The 17944-nt window shown below is 45.8% G+C and overlaps 1 protein-coding gene across 1 annotated transcript in view; it reads left to right on the top strand.

The window, feature by feature from the left end:
• Positions 1 to 17944, top strand: part of LOC143782169 (SCO-spondin-like) — a 557899-nt gene that overhangs the window by 223649 nt on the left and 316306 nt on the right. Inside the window, exons 24-30 of the mRNA XM_077269323.1 lie at positions 59 to 186; positions 272 to 381; positions 798 to 947; positions 1123 to 1216; positions 1381 to 1775; positions 5998 to 6228; positions 6779 to 6961. Of these exons, the coding sequence (XP_077125438.1) occupies positions 59 to 186; positions 272 to 381; positions 798 to 947; positions 1123 to 1216; positions 1381 to 1775; positions 5998 to 6228; positions 6779 to 6961 (1291 nt within the window). The remainder of the gene's footprint in view (positions 1 to 58; positions 187 to 271; positions 382 to 797; positions 948 to 1122; positions 1217 to 1380; positions 1776 to 5997; positions 6229 to 6778; positions 6962 to 17944) is intronic.

The raw sequence follows: 17944 nt of genomic DNA, 5'->3' as shown, positions 1-17944 counted from the left end.
TGGGGTTAAATATAAAAATATCTGCCTGAGCATCTGAGTATATTCCTTAATCTACCAGGAGAACAGTCACAGGGTCACGTGGGCCAGGAAGAGCTGCTCCATCCTCATGCAGCCGCTGTTTTCTCTGTGCCACCAGGAGGTGCCCTGCCAGCAGTACTATGACTGGTGTGTGTATGATGCCTGTGGGTAGGTGATGGTGGAGCGCTATGGATGTCTTATAAACATGCTTCTCCCCGGTGCTGACACTCATCATGTTCTCCTCTTACCCCAGATGCGACTCTGGTGGAGACTGTGAATGTCTGTGTACAGCCATCGCTACGTACGTGGAGGAGTGTAACCAACGCGGGTTCTACATCAGATGGAGGTCGCAGAGCTTGTGTCGTAAGTGTCCCCCAGGATCCAGGGCGCTGCCCTCCTATGGTGCCCTCGCCACATGACTCTGCAGACGTCACCCGAAAACTTGAGTGAAGCGCAGAAGGTCAGACCAGCGATCCGGAGATCGGAGTCTACAATCTGACCTGACCTGCGATCATGGGAGCTCCATCCTGAGATGATGGCGAGTCTGGGCCTTCCTGTAGAACATTCTGAATATGGCCTCACAGGAAAGAGTTATTGAAACCTTACTGATTAGCTGTAGGGTTCAGTACTATGCCAGTATCTGGACTGGATCAGAGTTCAGGCTGGGACTTCCCATAAGGAGACCAAGCGAATGCAGGGCTCTGGTCAGAACCACCTTTGTGGGTTCCATTGCAGCAGTGCTAGTCTAGTGACCCTATAACCCATCTTCTCGCCCGCAGCCATGCAGTGTGATAACGGCCTGGTGTATGAGGCCTGTGGTCCCGCCTGCCCTCAGACCTGTAGGAACCTGGGTCTGGACCCTGCGCTGCACTGTGCAAATCTATCTTGCTTTGAGGGATGCTTCTGTCCTCCGGGGAAGATCTTGCATGGTGAGTGGACTGTACGCCGCCATCAAGACTTGAGTATAATCCTGCTTGTCTGTAATACTGGTATAAGTTACAGGTGGGGACATCCCATGTATACTGTGTATGTGCCCGAATTGGGAGGCAAGATGACCCTGATTTATCTCATCTTCATTTTAATGGCGGTTTTTCTCCATGGTAGACGGTGGTTGCATCGACCCCTCTGAATGTCCATGTTACTGGGAGAGTTTAGCATTTCCAATTGGTGCCATTGTGGAACAAGGGTGTCGCAACTGGTATGTATCATGTGATTCCTCCTATCTGACCTCCAGAGTTCTGCATTCCTGGTATCTCATGCCTCATTACTGATAGATGACCTCTGGGGCTGTATGTTCCTGATGTCTCATCCCCCATATTTGACCTCTGGGACTCTCATCTGATTCCACCCTTTTTCTTGCAGTACCTGTCAGTCTGGCCTGTGGCATTGTTCGGATGAGCTGTGCTCTACTGCTTCCCAATGTGGACTGGATGAATTTGCCTGCCGGTTGAGTGATCGCTGTGTCCCTGCTGCCTGGGTCTGTGACAATGAAGACGATTGTGGAGATGGATCTGATGAGATCTGCTCATTGACTTGTGCTCCTCAAGAGCACCGCTGCGCTAACGGACAGTGCATCCCACTGGCCCACCGCTGTGATGGCAGAGCGGACTGTGTAGATCACTCTGATGAATGGGGCTGCCCTGCTCCCGCCTGCGCGGACAGCGAGTTCCGATGCTCTAATGGCCGCTGCATTCCCCTCTTTCATGTCTGTGATGGGGATCTGGACTGCGGTTTTGCCGATGACTCTGATGAATCAGGTGGGTCCTGTATCTGTAACAACTCACATTCATGACTGATTACAGATCCCGATATCTTGTGTCATTGTAGAAGTTTAAACAAAATTCATTTTTATCAATCTCTGTTAAAAATTCAGGTAATGAGTCTCGGCCCCTTAACCATATGAATATTATGTCGTCAATGAAATGTTGCCAGAGGACCAAGCTCACGCGCAGCTCCCCACCTGGCTGGATGGCTGTGTCCTCCCTTCTCCACATGTGGAGATTGGCATAACTGAGCCAAACCTGGTCCCCGTAGCTGCACTCCACTGCTGGGTGTAGTAGTACGCCTCATATTTAAAAAAAATGTGTAAAATAAAATACATACAATCCATAATAAAATTAACTTGATCTGTCAGCTTCACCATGTTGAATGACAGTGCAAAGTGATGTGAAGTCTAATGTATCTAGAATGTAATGATCCTGCCATTAGTATTATTATTATTATTATTATTATATTATTATTAATTATTATAGTGCCATTTATTCCATGGCGCTTTACAAGTGAGGAGGGGTATACATAATAAAAACAAGTACAATAATCTTGAACAATACAAGTCACAGTTGGTACAGGAGGAGAGAGGACCCTGCCCGCGAGGCCTCACAATCTATAAGGGATGGGTGAGGATACAGTAGGTGAGGATAGAGCTGGTCGTGCAGCGGTTTGGTTGATCGGTGGTTACTGCAGGCTGTAGGCTTGTTGGAAGAGGTGGGTCTTCAGGCTCTTTTTGAAGGTTTCGATGGTGGGCGAGAGTCTGATGTGTTGTGGTAGAGGGTTCCAGAGTAGGGGTGATACGCGAGAGAAATCTTGGGGAAGAGGAGATAAGAGGGGAGTAGAGAAGGAGATCTTGTGAGGATCGGAGGTTGGAGCCAGTGAAGGGATTGACAGAGGGGAGAAGCTGGGGAATAGCGGGGGGACAGGTGGATTAGTCGGGCAGCAGAGTTTAGAATAAATTGGAGGGGTGCGAGAGTGTTCGAGGGGAGGCCACAGAGCAGGAGGTTACAGTAGTCGAGGCGGGAGATGATGAGGGCATGGACTAGGGTTTTTGCAGATTCTTGGTTTAGGAATGTACGGATCTGTGAAATATTTTTGAGTTGAAGGCAGCAGGAAGTGGAAAGGGCTTGGATATGTGGTTTGAAGGAGAGATCAGTGTCAAGGATTACCCCGAGGCAGCGCGAGCTTGTGGGACTGGGGAGAGTGGGCAGCCGTTTACTGTAATGGATAGGTCCATTGTGGGGTCGCTCGAGATGGGGGAAAGATGATGAATTCTGTTTTGTCCATGCTAAGTTTTAGAAATCTAGCGGACAAGAAGGATGAAATAGTGGACAGACATTGAGGGATTCTGGTTAGTAGGGAGGTGATATCTGGTCCAGAGATGTAGATCTGTGTGTCGTCAGCATAGAGATGATACTGAAAGCCGTGAGATTCTATGAGCTGTCCCAGGCTAGAGGTGTAGATGGAGAAGAGCAGGGGCCCAAGGACTGAACCTTGCGGGACTCCGACAGATAGGGGGCGAGGTGAGGAGGTGGTGTGTGAGTGGGAGACACTGAATGTCCAGTCAGTTAGGTATGACAAGATCCAGGATAGGGCCAAGTCTGTGATGCCAAGGGATGAGAGGGTCTGTAATAGGGAATGGTCCACTGTGTCAAAAGCAGAGGACAGGTCCATGAGGAGGAGGATAGAATAGTGTCGCTTGCTCTTGGTGGTTAATAGGTCATTGGTGACCTTAGTTAGGGCAGTTTCAGTGGAGTGGATTGACCAGAAGCCTGATTGTAAGCGGTCGAAGAGGGAGCAGGAAGATAGATGGGAGGACAGTTCAAGATGGACGTGTTGTTCCAGTAGTTTTGAGGCATAAGGGAGAAGTGATATAGGGCGATAGCTAGATACAGAGGATGAGTCAAGAGAGGGCTTTTTGAGGATAGGTGTGATTGAGGCATGTTTAAAGCTTGAGGGAAAAACACCAGTTGTTAGTTGAAGAGATAGGTTAGGGTTGTGATGAAGACTGTGGTGAGGTTTGGGATGAAGTGGGATGGGAGCGGGTCAAGTGCACAGGTGGTGAGATGCGATCTTGAGTAGAGTGGAGAGTCGATCTTCTGTAATGGTGGAGAAGTTGGTTTTGGAGGTGGAGGGCTGGGTAGATGGGAGGAAGGGCTCTGGGGGTTGTCCACTAAAACTGTCTCTGATGTTCTCAATCTTCTGCTTGAAAAATGAGGCAAAGTCTTCAGCTGAGATGAGTGGGGAGGGAGGAGGTGCTGGGGGACGGAGGAGAGAATTGAAGGTGTTGAATAACTGTTTAGGGTTGTGAGACAGGGAGGATATGAGAGACGAGAAGTAGGTTTGTTTTGCTGTCGCGAGTGTGGTCTTGAAGGTAGTGAGGAACTGTTTGAATGCGATGAAGTGCTCGTTGGAGTGGGATCTTTTCCATCTCCGCTCAGCAGCCTTGGAAGCTCGCCTCAGTTCTTTGGTCATTAGTAGTTGTAAGACGTCTTTACTGTCATTGAGGTAGGCTGGAAGCTGCGGTACTACATCCTAAATATAACAATGCACATACCGGGACAGGTGCGAGGTGAGACATTGAATGCCGGAAATTATCTGTCATCCTGGCAGGCTTATAAAGAGTTTTCAGAATTTTAGGTAGACAATAAATACACGGTAACCAACCATTATGAGGTAAACCCTCTGGCAATGTATGGATATTGAGGATACTATGTTTACTTTATTTCCATATTTCATTGAACCGTACACAACCTATGAGGACTATTGTGATTCCCCTGGAACTCCCATTATCTTAACACCTTACCTATAACTAAAGAGTGTATGGCAACTTGATCACGCAGTTAATCAGACTAACCATTGGTTGATCCATCTGTAGATCTAAATACTGCAGCTTTGTTGCCTCCACTTCGCCCTGAACACTGTGTATGCTACCTGGTATATATAATGTGGTCATTGATTGAACCTACCGAACTCCATTTGGACTTGTATTATTGTGGATTAAGATTTTTTTTTTACTGGTTTTATTGGTTACTTTGTAATTTGAACTATATAGTGAACATATTGTCCTTCAGTGTTTCACTTTTGACCACTGTGGTTGTTATCTTATTCACACCTAGTTCAATTAACGTATATTAGTGTCACTACCTATTTATACCCTTTTATTTCCTGTAACTGTTTACGCTGTATTGTTTTGTCCTCTTTGTAAAATCTTTTGTATATTTGTTATAAACGCTGCCTATTGTTTGGATTAAATACAAAATGTAATAGTTCTGTCCCTTTTGTTCTGTAAACCACACCCCTGAAAGCCACATGCAAACTGGGACTTGTAGTGCTGTCCAGTCTGTCAGTATGAGAGCTCTGTGTCCCCAGTGTGAATGGAGCAGCTCTTTCCTCCCCTCTCACAGTTGAACGTCCCAGCTTTTATGCACTGGTCAGTGTTGTGATCCGCTTTTTGGGCTCCCCTAGTGGTGGCTGGTGGTACTGGAGACTTGTGTGTTCTTTTCTGCCTCAGCTCACCTGCTTCCATCAGTTTTGGGAGTTCCCTATTTAGCCTTGCTCTCCAGTCACTTCCTTGCCGGTCATCATTGTAACCTGAGTCTTTCAGTTGCATGTTCCTGCTACCAGTCTGCTGATCAGCTAAGTGGACTCTTGTCCTTTTTGTTTTGTATTTTTTGTCCAGTTTACAGTTTGTCATTTCCTGTTACTGGAAGCTCTTGTGGACTGAAATTGCCACTCCTGTGTGATGAGTTGACACAGGAGTCTTAAAGTAATTTCAGGATGGGTTTTTGAAAGGGTTTTTCAGCTGACCGTGAAGTCCTCTTTTGTATCCTTCCTCTATCTAGTAAGTGGACCTCGCTTTGCTAAATCTACCTTCATACTGTGTATGTCTTTTCCTCTGAACTCACCGTTAATATATGTGGGGGCAACTATCATCTTTGGGGAATTTCACTAGAGGTAAGCCAGGTCTGTTCCTTCCTCTTCCAGGCGTAGTTAGTTCTCCGGCTGGCGCATGGCATCTAGGCAGCCGTAGGAATGCTTCCTGGCTACTGTTAGTTGTGTGGTAGATTTAGGTCACGGTCAGCTTGAGTTTCCATCACCCGAGGGCTAGTCTGTTATTTTGTGTTTCTGATGTTCCCATGCCATTGGGGAATCATGACAGGTCAGCGGCTGAGTAGCATTTCATGTCTCCTCCTTCCTTCTCTTCAGGTTGCACCTCCGGCTGCAGCTCCGCTCATTTCCACTGCTCTCTGCGTAAGTGTGTTCCCTACATTCATCGTTGTGATGGGCACGATGACTGCGGTGATTTCAGTGATGAGAGGGGATGTTCCTGTCCATCCTGGGAGTTTCAGTGTCCAGAGGGGATGTGTCTGTCCAAGGAGAAAGTGTGTGATGGCCACCAAGACTGCAGCAACGGAGTGGATGAGACTCTGTGCACAGGTAACGCAGGTCGGAACCTCTCAGGGTGTCAGTATAATTGCCCCCAATTCAGCCAGCTAGCAGAGAAGACCGTAAGATGTAAGGCTACGTTCACATTTGCGTTGTTGTGTGTTGCGTCGGTGACGCATCGGCGACGCAACGCACAACGCATGCAAAACGCATTGTTTTGTTACGCATGCGTCCTTTTTTTGCATGATTTTGGACACAAAAAAAATGCAACTTGCTGCGTCCTCTGCGCCCTGACGCGTGCGCCCAAAAAGACGCATGTGTCACAAAACGCAACACAACGCATGTCCATACGTCCCCATGTTAAATATAGGGGCGCATGACGCATGCGGCGACGCTGCAGCGCCCGACGCTGCGGCGCACAACGCTAATGTGAACGTAGCCTAAGAGGTGACCCCGCAGCCTCCACCAGTGGTGAGGACCACCATGTGTAGATGATGATGGACCCACAGTGAGGAGATCCTGAGCATGTCCATGGTCTCGTCTTGATGGTCATATGTGAGATGTCATCATTCCTGATAATGGCCGAAGTCTGTTGTTTCAGGTCTCGGGACGTGTGCTCCGGGGTTCTGGGTCTGTGGAGATGGATCCTGCATCAGGCAAGATAAATTGTGTGATGGTAAATATGACTGCATGGATGACTCCGATGAGGAAGCATCCCGGTGTACATCTCCACCACCGGAAAAGACGCGGATAACACCATGGGGACCCTCCAGTCACACATCAGGTGAATAATGACACACCATGGGGCCACTCTGTGCTCTCCAGCCGGTCTGTCATTATCTCGTGGATCTCAGCCTCCAGTCACAGGATCTTTTCTTACTGCAGATCTGTGTCATCTCTCAGTTTAAATCCCTGTCTTTTTCTTCTGTAGCTTAAAATCCCTGTCTGCAATCGCTTTTGATTCCTGTTTGCTGTATCTCTAGATCTCTGCCTGTGGTCTCTAGATTCCTTGAAGATAAGAAAAATGGTGTGCACTCAGGTCGTAGGATAGTGAGGTGCTGGTAAACTGACCGTGTGGTCAAGTCTAACATAGAAAAAAATTACCGCACACTCAATATTGATATAATGCAGAAAAAAGGTTTATGCCAATTTTATTCAGGAAAAAACAAAATGATAGTTCGCCACAGTGATAGAGTAGAACCCGACGTTTCGACCCTCCCGGGTCTTATTCATGGGGTTACTCTAGTCCTTAGGAATGTATGTACACAAGGTGGCAGTAGTAAACGAGGACCAAACGATCCCTGATACAGAGAGCAAAACCTTGGTAGAAGGCCAGTAAGGGTTATTATCCCAAGGAGTTAATTCAGAAGGGGTCGTGTACTTCATGGACCTGGTGTGGGTCCTATGGGGGTAAGCGGCGCATCCCGCGCCTTGCTGCACGTTTCTGGAAACGTGCAGCAAGGCGCGGGATGCGCCGCTTACCCCCATAGGACCCACACCAGGTCCATGAAGTACACGACCCCTTCTGAATTAACTCCTTGGGATAATAACCCTTACTGGCCTTCTACCAAGGTTTTGCTCTCTGTATCAGGGATCGTTTGGTCCTCGTTTACTACTGCCACCTTGTGTACATACATTCCTAAGGACTAGAGTAACCCCATGAATAAGACCCGGGAGGGTCGAAACGTCGGGTTCTACTCTATCACTGTGGCGAACTATCATTTTGTTTTTTCCTGAATAAAATTGGCATAAACCTTTTTTCTGCATTATATCAATATTGAGTGTGCGGTAATTTTTTTCTATGTCTCTAGATTCCTGGCTGTGATGTCTCTAGGTCTCTAGCTGCTGTTTCTCTAAACCCCTGCTTCATGTCGCTCTTGGTCGCTGTCACTTTGGATTGCTGTCTCCTTTCTCTTGCTTGTTGTCACTTTAGATTGCTGTCTCGAGTCCTGTGGCTCCAGATTGTTGCCTGTTATTGCTTTCAACTGTCTCTCTAGATTACTGTCTGTTTTCTCTCACTGTCATTCTAGATCTCTGTGTTTCCTTTCACTGTTACTCTAGATTCCTGTCTGCTTTTATTCTGGCACTCTAGATCACTGTCTTCTTTCTCTCACTGTCGCTCTAGATTGCTGTCTGTTTTCGCTCACTGTCTACTTTCTCTCACTGTTACTCTAGATCACTGTCTGCTTTTGCTCGTTGTTTCTCTAGGTTGCTGTTAGTTTTCGCTCTCTCTAGGTCACTGTCTGTCTTAGTTCCTTGTCACTGTAGATCACTGTCTGCTGTCACTCTAGATTGCTGTTAGTTTTCGCTCGCTCTAGGCCACTGTCTTAGTTCCGTGTCACTCTAGATCACTGTCTGCTTTCACTCGCTCTTGGTCACTGCATTCACTCGCTGTCGCGCTAGATTGCTGTTTTTGCTCACTCTAGGTCACTGTCTGTTTTAGTTCGCTGTCACTCTAGATCACTGTCTGCTTTTGCCCTTGTTGCTCTAGGTTGCTGTCGGTTTTCGCTCTCTCTAGGTCACTGTCACACTAGATCACAACCTGCTTTCTCACACTGTCACTCTAGATTGCTACCTACACATAAAGTGTGATCTATAAGTAACTTGATCTCCACTCTGGTACTGATTTAAAACAACCAATTTTATTTAAGCATAGTTAAAACAAGTGTGTTAAAATTACTACATGTCAACAATGGTATAAATCCATACGAGGGACTCTCAGCCTGAGGATAATGCTAACAGTGGATATAGGCTATATCTTAAATCAATATACTCATGATAGTATCACATAACAGGAGGTGGGATTAAAACTGACTCCCCTAATAGGGAATATATGCTTGCAACGTGACAGTCATGTTACCGCACTTCCTAAATGGTATACAACTAATGCAATATACAGGGTGTATTACCTTATATTTTAAGCCTAGAGCAAAGTCCTCGGCGTCCCTCTGCCCCGACGCGCGTTTCGCTTTCGCTTCTTCTGGAGGCGACACACGCCTCCAGAAGAAGCGAAAGCGAAACGCGCGTCGGGGCAGAGGGACGCCGAGGACTTTGCTCTAGGCTTAAAATATAAGGTAATACACCCTGTATATTGCATTAGTTGTATACCATTTAGGAAGTGCGGTAACATGACTGTCACGTTGCAAGCATATATTCCCTATTAGGGGAGTCAGTTTTAATCCCACCTCCTGTTATGTGATACTATCATGAGTATATTGATTTAAGATATAGCCTATATCCACTGTTAGCATTATCCTCAGGCTGAGAGTCCCTCGTATGGATTTATACCATTGTTGACATGTAGTAATTTTAACACACTTGTTTTAACTATGCTTAAATAAAATTGGTTGTTTTAAATCAGTACCAGAGTGGAGATCAAGTTACTTATAGATCACACTTTATGTGTAGGTTCCAGTTTGGTGGTACATATACCCCCTGTGTGAAGGGAATTGTAATTAAGCAATATAGAGCAATTTTTTGTGAATACACTCTAGATTGCTGTCTGTTTTAATTCACTGTCACTCTAGATTGTTGTCTCTTTTCTCTCTCTCTCGGTCACTGTCAGTTTTAGTACACTGTCACTCTAGATTGCTGGCTGTTTTTGCTCTCTGTCTCTCTTGGTCACCGTCTTCTTTCTCTCACTGTCAAAACCTACAAGAAATAAAATGAGCAAAAACCCTGCAGTAGCTACATAAGTTAAAAGCAAAAGTGCATCTAAATAACACAGATTTCTTAGTAATACTGTTTTTGATCAAAAATAGCATAAAAGTCATCCCACCCCGACAAGGTGACTCTGATCGGGACAGTCCTACACTGTCTATTATTACAAACCTTACCATGTGTCACAGTTGACCTCAGTGTGTGAATAAGGGGAGACAAAATATTAACTCTAGATTGCTGTCTGTTTTCGTCCGCTGTCGCTCTTGGTCACTGTCTGTTTTAGTTCGCTGTCACTCTAGATTGCTGGCTGCTTTTATTTGCTGTCACTCTAGATTGCTGGCTGCTTTTATTTGCTGTCACTCTAGATTGCTGGCTGTTTTCTCTCACTGTCGCTCTAGATTGCTGGCTCGTTCTAGGTCACTGTCTTCTTTCTCTCACTGTCACTCTAGATTGCTGGCTGTTTTTGCTCGCTCTAAGTCACTGTCTTCTTTCTCTCACTGTCACTCTAGTTTGCTGTCTGTTTTCGCTCGCTCTCTGTCTTTTTTTCTCTCACTGTCACTCTAGATTGCTGGCTGTTTTTGCTCGCTCTTGCTCACTGGCTTCTTTCTCTCACTGTCACTCTAGATTGTTGGCTGTTTTCGCTAGCTCTGAGTCACTGTCTTCTTTCTCTCACTGTCATTCTAGATTGCTGTCTGTTTTCACTCGCTCTCGCTCTTGGTCACTGTCTTCTTTCTCTCACTGTCACTCTAGATTGCTGTCTGTTTTCGCTCGCTCTCACTCACTGTTTTCTTTCTCTCACTGTCACTCTAGTTTGCTGTCTGTTTTCGCTCGCTCTCTGTCTTTTTTCTCTCACTGTCACTCTAGATTGCTGGCTGTTTTCTCTCTCACTAAGTCACTGTCTTCGTTCTCTCACTGTCACTCTAGATTGCTGTCTGTTTTCGCTCGCTCTCACTCACTGTTTTCTTTCTCTCACTGTCACTCTAGACTGCTGGCTGTTTTCGCTCGCTCTCTGTCTTCTTTCTCTCACTGTCACTCTAGTTTGCTGTCTGTTTTCGCTCGCTCTCTGTCTTTTTTCTCTCACTGTCACTCTAGATTTCTGGCTGTTTTCACTCGCTCTAAGTCACTGTCTTCTTTCTCTCACTGTCATTCTAGATTGCTGTCTGTTTTCACTCGCTCTCGCTCTCTGTCTTCTTTCTCTCACTTTCACTCTAGTTTGCTGTCTGTTTTCGCTCGCTCTCTGTCTTTTTTCTCTCACTGTCACTCTAGATTGCTGGCTGTTTTCGCTCGCTCTCGCTCTAAGTCACTGTCTTCTTTCTCTCACTCTCACTCTAGATTGCTGGCTGTTTTCGCTCGCTCTCTGTCTTCTTTCTCTCACTGTCACTCTAGATTGCTGTCTGTTTTCATTCGCTCTCGCTCACTGTCTTCTTTCTCTCACTGTCACTCTAGATTGCTGGCTGTTTTCGCTCGCTCTCGCTCTAAGTCACTGTCTTCTTTCTCTCACTCTCACTCTAGATTGCTGGCTGTTTTCGCTCGCTCTAAGTCACTGTCTTCTTTCTCTCACTGTCACTCTAGATTGCTGGCTGTTTTCGCTCGCTCTAAGTCACTGTCTTCTTTCTCTCACTGTCACTCTAGATTGCTGGCTGTTTTCGCTCGCTCTCGCTCTAAGTCACTGTCTTCTTTCTCTCACTGTCACTCTAGATTGCTGGCTGTTTTCACTCGCTCTTGCTCACTGGCTTCTTTCTCTCACTGTCACTCTAGATTGTTGGCTGTTTTCGCTCGCTCTGAGTCACTGTCTTCTTTCTCTCACTGTCATTCTAGATTGCTGTCTGTTTTCACTCGCTCTCGCTCACTGTCTTCTTTCTCTCACTGTCACTCTAGATTGCTGGCTGTTTTCACTCGCGATCGCTCACTGTCTTCTTTCTCTCTCATTCTAGATTGCTGGCTGTTTTCGCTCGCTCTCGCTCACTGTCTTCTTTCTCTCACTCTCACTCTAGATTTCTGGCTGTTTTCGCTCGCTCTAAGTCACTGTCTTCTTTCTCTCACTGTCACTCTAGATTGCTGGCTGTTTTCGCTTGCTCTCACTCACTGTTTTCTTTCTCTCACTGTCACTCTAGATTGCTGGCTGTTTTCGCTCGCTCTCTGTCTTCTTTCTCTCACTGTCACTCTAGATTGCTGGCTGTTTTCGCTCGCTCTCTATCTTTTTTCTCTCACTGTCAATCTAGATTGCTGGCTGTTTTCGCTCGCTCTAAGTCACTGTCTTCTTTCTCTCACTGTCACTCTAGATTGCTGGCTGTTTTCGCTCGCTCTCGCTCTAAGTCACTGTCTTCTTTCTCTCACTGTCACTCTAGATTGCTGGCTGTTTTCACTCGCTCTCGCTCTAAGTCACTGTCTTCGTTCTCTCACTGTCACTCTAGATTGCTGGCTGTTTTCGCTCGCTCTGAGTCACTGTCTTCTTTCTCTCACTGTCATTCTAGATTGCTTTCTGTTTTCACTCGCTCTCGCTCACTGACTTCTTTCTCTCACTCTCATTCTAGATTACTGGCTGTTTTCGCTCGCTCTCGCTCACTGTCTTCTTTCTCTCACTCTCACTCTAGATTGCTGGCTGTTTTCGCTTGCTCTCGCTCACTGTCTTCTTTCTCTCACTCTCACTCTAGATTGCTGGCTGTTTTCGCTTGCTCTCGCTCACCGTCTTCTTTCTCTCACTGTCACTCTAGATTGCTGGCTGTTTTCGCTCGCTGTCGCTCACTGACTTCTTTCTCTCACTCTCATTCTAGATTACTGGCTGTTTTCGCTCGCTCTCGCTCACTGTCTTCTTTCTCTAACTGTCACTCTAGATTGCTGGCTGTTTTCGCTTGCTCTCGCTCACTGTCTTCTTTCTCTCACTCTCACTCTAGATTGCTGGCTGTTTTCGCTTGCTCTCGCTCACTGTCTTCTTTCTCTCACTCTCACTCTAGATTGCTGGCTGTTTTCGCTCGCTCTCGCTCTTGGTCACTGTCTTCTTTCTCTCACTGTCACTCTAGATTGCTGGCTGTTTTCGCTTGCTCATGCTCTTGGTCACTGTCTTCTTTCTCTCACTGTCACTCTAGATTGCTGGCTGTTTTCGCTCGCTCTCACTCACTGTTTTCTTTCTCTCACTGTCACTCTAGATTGCTGTCTGTTTTCACTCGCTCTCTGTCTTTTTTCTCTCACTGTCACTCTAGATTTCTGGCTGTTTTCGCTCGCTCTAAGTCACTGTCTTCTTTCTCTCACTGTCATTCTAGATTTCTGTCTGTTTTCACTCGCTCTCGCTCACTGTCTTCTTTCTCTCACTGTCACTCTAGACTGCTGGCTGTTTTCGCTCGCTATCGCTCACTGACTTCTTTCTCTCACTCTCATTCTAGATTACTGGCTGTTTTCGCTCGCTCTCGCTCACTGTCTTTCTCTCACTCTCACTCTAGATTGCTGGCTGTTTTCGCTTGCTCTCGCTCTCGCTCACTGTCTTCTTTCTCTCACTGTCACTCTAGATTGCTGGCTGTTTTCGCTTGCTCTCGCTCTCGCTCACTGTCTTCTTTCTCTCACTGTCACTCTAGATTGCTGGCTGTTTTCGCTCGCTCTCTGTCTTCTTTCTCTCACTGTCACTCTAGATTGCTGGCTGTTTTCGCTCGCTCTCGCTCTAAGTCACTGTCTTCTTTCTCTCACTCTCACTCTAGATTGCTGGCTGTTTTCGCTCGCTCTCTGTCTTCTTTCTCTCACTGTCACTCTAGATTGCTGGCTGTTTTCGCTCGCTCTCACTCACTGTTTTCTTTCTCTCACTGTCACTCTAGACTGCTGGCTGTTTTCGCTTGCTCTCTGTCTTCTTTCTCTCACTGTCACTCTAGTTTGCTGTCTGTTTTCGCTCGCTCTCTGTCTTTTTTCTCTCACTGTCACTCTAGATTGCTGGCTGTTTTCGCTCGCTCTTGCTCACTGTCTTCTTTCTCTCACTGTCATTCTAGATTGCTGTCTGTTTTCACTCGCTCTCTGTTAGAAAAAATGTATCTTAGTGAGGATTGGGAAGAAAAGCAAAAATAGAATTGTTTGGATAAAACAGAACTCATTTAATGTCCATTCAAAAAGAGTGATTACAAAAATGAAGAAAAAGTAAATTATAAGTTCATTGCACACAAATCTTAAGTATTAGATTTAAAAGAAAATGAAAGCAAGCATTGATCTTACATATGGTCTTGTGTGATGATGTGTTCGTCCATGTAGAGAGTCTCAAGGTATGAGGACTCTAACATATGCTGAGAAGAGACGGTTTATATACAAATCCGTCCCATAGACTTTCATGGGTTTCTATTTTCTCCTACATAATATCCATATAAGGTAACCCAGTTCCATGCCAATGGTCTATACCATAAAAGTAGATGATCCTATGCATTACCTCATGTTAGGTTGCTTAGTTACACTTGTTTACCGGCTAGAAATAACGCTAGACATCCAAATATAGGTTGGGCTTCACAAACACCCTCTAGCTTTTGACATGCAGAGGACAGATGGTCAATGACAAGACCTTCAGAAACTGTATCATACACTTTCCCTATACCCTTGGTTCTTTATTTGATTTCATGTAATTATCCATATGTAAGTGATTATATATATTATTATTGGATTTTACACTCTCGCTCACTGTCTTCTTTCTCTCACTGTCATTCTAGATTGCTGGCTGTTTTCGCTCGCTCTCGCTCACTGTCCTCTTTCTCTCACTCTCACTCTAGATTGCTGGCTGTTTTCGCTCGCTCTCGCTCACTGTCTTTCTCTCACTCTCACTCTAGATTGCTGGCTGTTTTCGCTCACTCTCTGTCTTCTTTCTCTCACTGTCACTCTAGATTGCTGTCTGTTTTCACTCGCTCTCGCTCACTGTCTTCTTTCTCTCACTCACTCTAGATTGCTGGCTGTTTTCGCTCGCTCTCGCTCTAAGTCACTGTCTTCTTTCTCTCACTCTCACTCTAGATTGCTGGCTGTTTTCGCTCGCTCTAAGTCACTGTCTTCTTTCTCTCACTGTCACTCTAGATTGCTGGCTGTTTTCGCTCGCTCTCTGTCTTCTTTCTCTCACTGTCACTCTAGATTGCTGTCTGTTTTCGCTCGCTCTAAGTCACTGTCTTCTTTCTCTCACTCTCACTCTAGATTGCTGGCTGTTTTCGCTCGCTCTCTGTCTTCTTTCTCTCACTGTCACTCTAGATTGCTGGCTGTTTTCGCTCGCTCTCACTCACTGTTTTCTTTCTCTCACTGTCACTCTAGACTGCTGGCTGTTTTCGCTCGCTCTCTGTCTTCTTTCTCTCACTGTCACTCTAGTTTGCTGTCTGTTTTCGCTCGCTCTCTGTCTTTTTTCTCTCACTGTCACTCTAGATTTCTGGCTGTTTTCGCTCGCTCTAAGTCACTGTCTTCTTTCTCTCACTGTCATTCTAGATTGCTGTCTGTTTTCACTCGCTCTCGCTCTCTGTCTTCTTTCTTTCACTGTCACTGTAGTTTGCTGTCTGTTTTCGCTCGCTGTCTGTCTTTTTTCTCTCACTGTCACTCTAGATTGCTGGCTGTTTTCGCTCGCTCTTGCTCACTGTCTTCTTTCTCTCACTGTCATTCTAGATTGCTGTCTCTTTTCACTCGCTCTCGCTCACTGTCCTCTTTCTCTCACTCTCACTCTAGATTGCTGGCTGTTTTCGCTCGCTCTCGCTCACTGTCTTTCTCTCACTCTCACTCTCACTCTAGATTGCTGGCTGTTTTCGCTCGCTCTCTGTCTTCTTTCTCTCACTGTCACTCTAGATTGCTGTCTGTTTTCACTCGCTCTCGCTCACTGTCTTCTTTCTCTCACTCACTCTAGATTGCTGGCTGTTTTCGCTCGCTCTCGCTCTAAGTCACTGTCTTCTTTCTCTCACTCTCACTCTAGATTGCTGGCTGTTTTCGCTCGCTCTAAGTCACTGTCTTCTTTCTCTCACTGTCACTCTAGATTGCTGGCTGTTTTCGCTCGCTCTCTGTCTTCTTTCTCTCACTGTCACTCTAGATTGCTGTCTGTTTTCACTCGCTCTCGCTCACTGTCTTCTTTCTCTCACTGTCACTCTAGATTGCTGGCTGTTTTCGCTCGCTCTCGCTCTAAGTCACTGTCTTCTTTCTCTCACTCTCACTCTAGATTGCTGGCTGTTTTCGCTCGCTCTAAGTCACTGTCTTCTTTCTCTCACTGTCACTCTAGATTGCTGGCTGTTTTCGCTCGCTCTAAGTCACTGTCTTCTTTCTCTCACTGTCACTCTAGATTGCTGGCTGTTTTCGCTCGCTCTCGCTCTAAGTCACTGTCTTCTTTCTCTCACTTTCACTCTAGATTGCTGGCTGTTTTCGCTCGCTCTCGCTCATTGTCTTCTTTCTCTAACTGTCACTCTAGATTGCTGGCTGTTTTCGCTTGCTCTCGCTCACTGTCTTCTTTCTCTCACTCTCACTCTAGATTGCTGGCTGTTTTCGCTTGCTCTCGCTCACTGTCTTCTTTCTCTCACTCTCACTCTAGATTGCTGGCTGTTTTCGCTCGCTCTCGCTCTTGGTCACTGTCTTCTTTCTCTCACTGTCATTCTAGATTGCTGGCTGTTTTCGCTCGCTCTAAGTCACTGTCTTCTTTCTCTCACTCTCACTCTAGATTGCTGGCTGTTTTCGCTTGCTCTCGCTCACTGTCTTCTTTCTCTCACTGTCACTCTAGATTGCTGGCTGTTTTCGCTTGCTCTCGCTCTTGGTCACTGTCTTCTTTCTCTCACTGTCACTCTAGATTGCTGGCTGTTTTCGCTTGCTCACGCTCTTGGTCACTGTCTTCTTTCTCTCACTGTCACTCTAGATTGCTGGCTGTTTTCGCTCGCTCTCACTCACTGTTTTCTTTCTCTCACTGTCACTCTAGTTTGCTGTCTGTTTTCGCTCGCTCTCTGTCTTTTTTCTCTCACTGTCACTCTAGATTGCTGGCTGTTTTCGCTCGCTCTCTGACTTCTTTCTCTCACTGTCACTCTAGATTGCTGGCTGTTTTCGCTCGCTCTAAGTCACTGTCTTCTTTCTCTCACTGTCATTCTAGATTGCTGTCTGTTTTCACTCGCTCTCGCTCACTGTCTTCTTTCTCTCACTGTCACTCTAGATTGCTGGCTGTTTTCGCTCGCTATCGCTCACTGACTTCTTTCTCTCACTCTCATTCTAGATTACTGGCTGTTTTCGCTCGCTCTCGCTCACTGTCTTTCTCTCACTCTCACTCTAGATTGCTGGCTGTTTTCGCTTGCTCTCGCTCACTGTCCTCTTTCTCTCACTGTCACTCTAGATTGCTGGCTGTTTTCGCTCTCGCTCTCTGTCTTCTTTCTCTCACTGTCACTCTAGATTGCTGGCTGTTTTCGCTCGCTCTCGCTCACTGTCTTCTTTCTATGACTGTCACTCTAGATTGCTGGCTGTTTTTGCTCGCTCTCGCTCACTGTCTTCTTTCTGTGACTGTCACTTCAGATTGCTGGCTGTTTTCGCTCGCTCTCGCTCACTGTCTTCTTTCTCTCACTGTCACTCTAGATTGCTGGCTGTTTTCGCTCGCTCTTGCTCACTGTCTTCTTTCTCTCACTGTCATTCTAGATTGCTGTCTGTTTTCACTCGCTCTCTGTTAGAAAAAATGTATCTTAGTGAGGATTGGGAAGAAAAGCAAAAATAGAATTGTTTGGATAAAACAGAACTCATTTAATGTCCATTCAAAAAGAGTGATTACAAAAATGAAGAAAAAGTAAATTATAAGTTCATTGCACACAAATCTTAAGTATTAGATTTAAAAGAAAATGAAAGCAAGCATTGATCTTACATATGGTCTTGTGTGATGATGTGTTCGTCCATGTAGAGAGTCTCAAGGTATGAGGACTCTAACATATGCTGAGAAGAGACGGTTTATATACAAATCCGTCCCATAGACTTTCATGGGTTTCTATTTTCTCCTACATAATATCCATATAAGGTAACCCAGTTCCATGCCAATGGTCTATACCATAAAAGTAGATGATCCTATGCATTACCTCATGTTAGGTTGCTTAGTTACACTTGTTTACCGGCTAGAAATAACGCTAGACATCCAAATATAGGTTGGGCTTCACAAACACCCTCTAGCTTT

Source organism: Ranitomeya variabilis, chromosome 6 (assembly GCF_051348905.1).
Source record: "Ranitomeya variabilis isolate aRanVar5 chromosome 6, aRanVar5.hap1, whole genome shotgun sequence".
In the NCBI taxonomy this organism is placed as follows: Eukaryota; Metazoa; Chordata; class Amphibia; order Anura; family Dendrobatidae; genus Ranitomeya; species Ranitomeya variabilis.
This window is presented reverse-complemented; position numbering and strand designations above follow the sequence as displayed.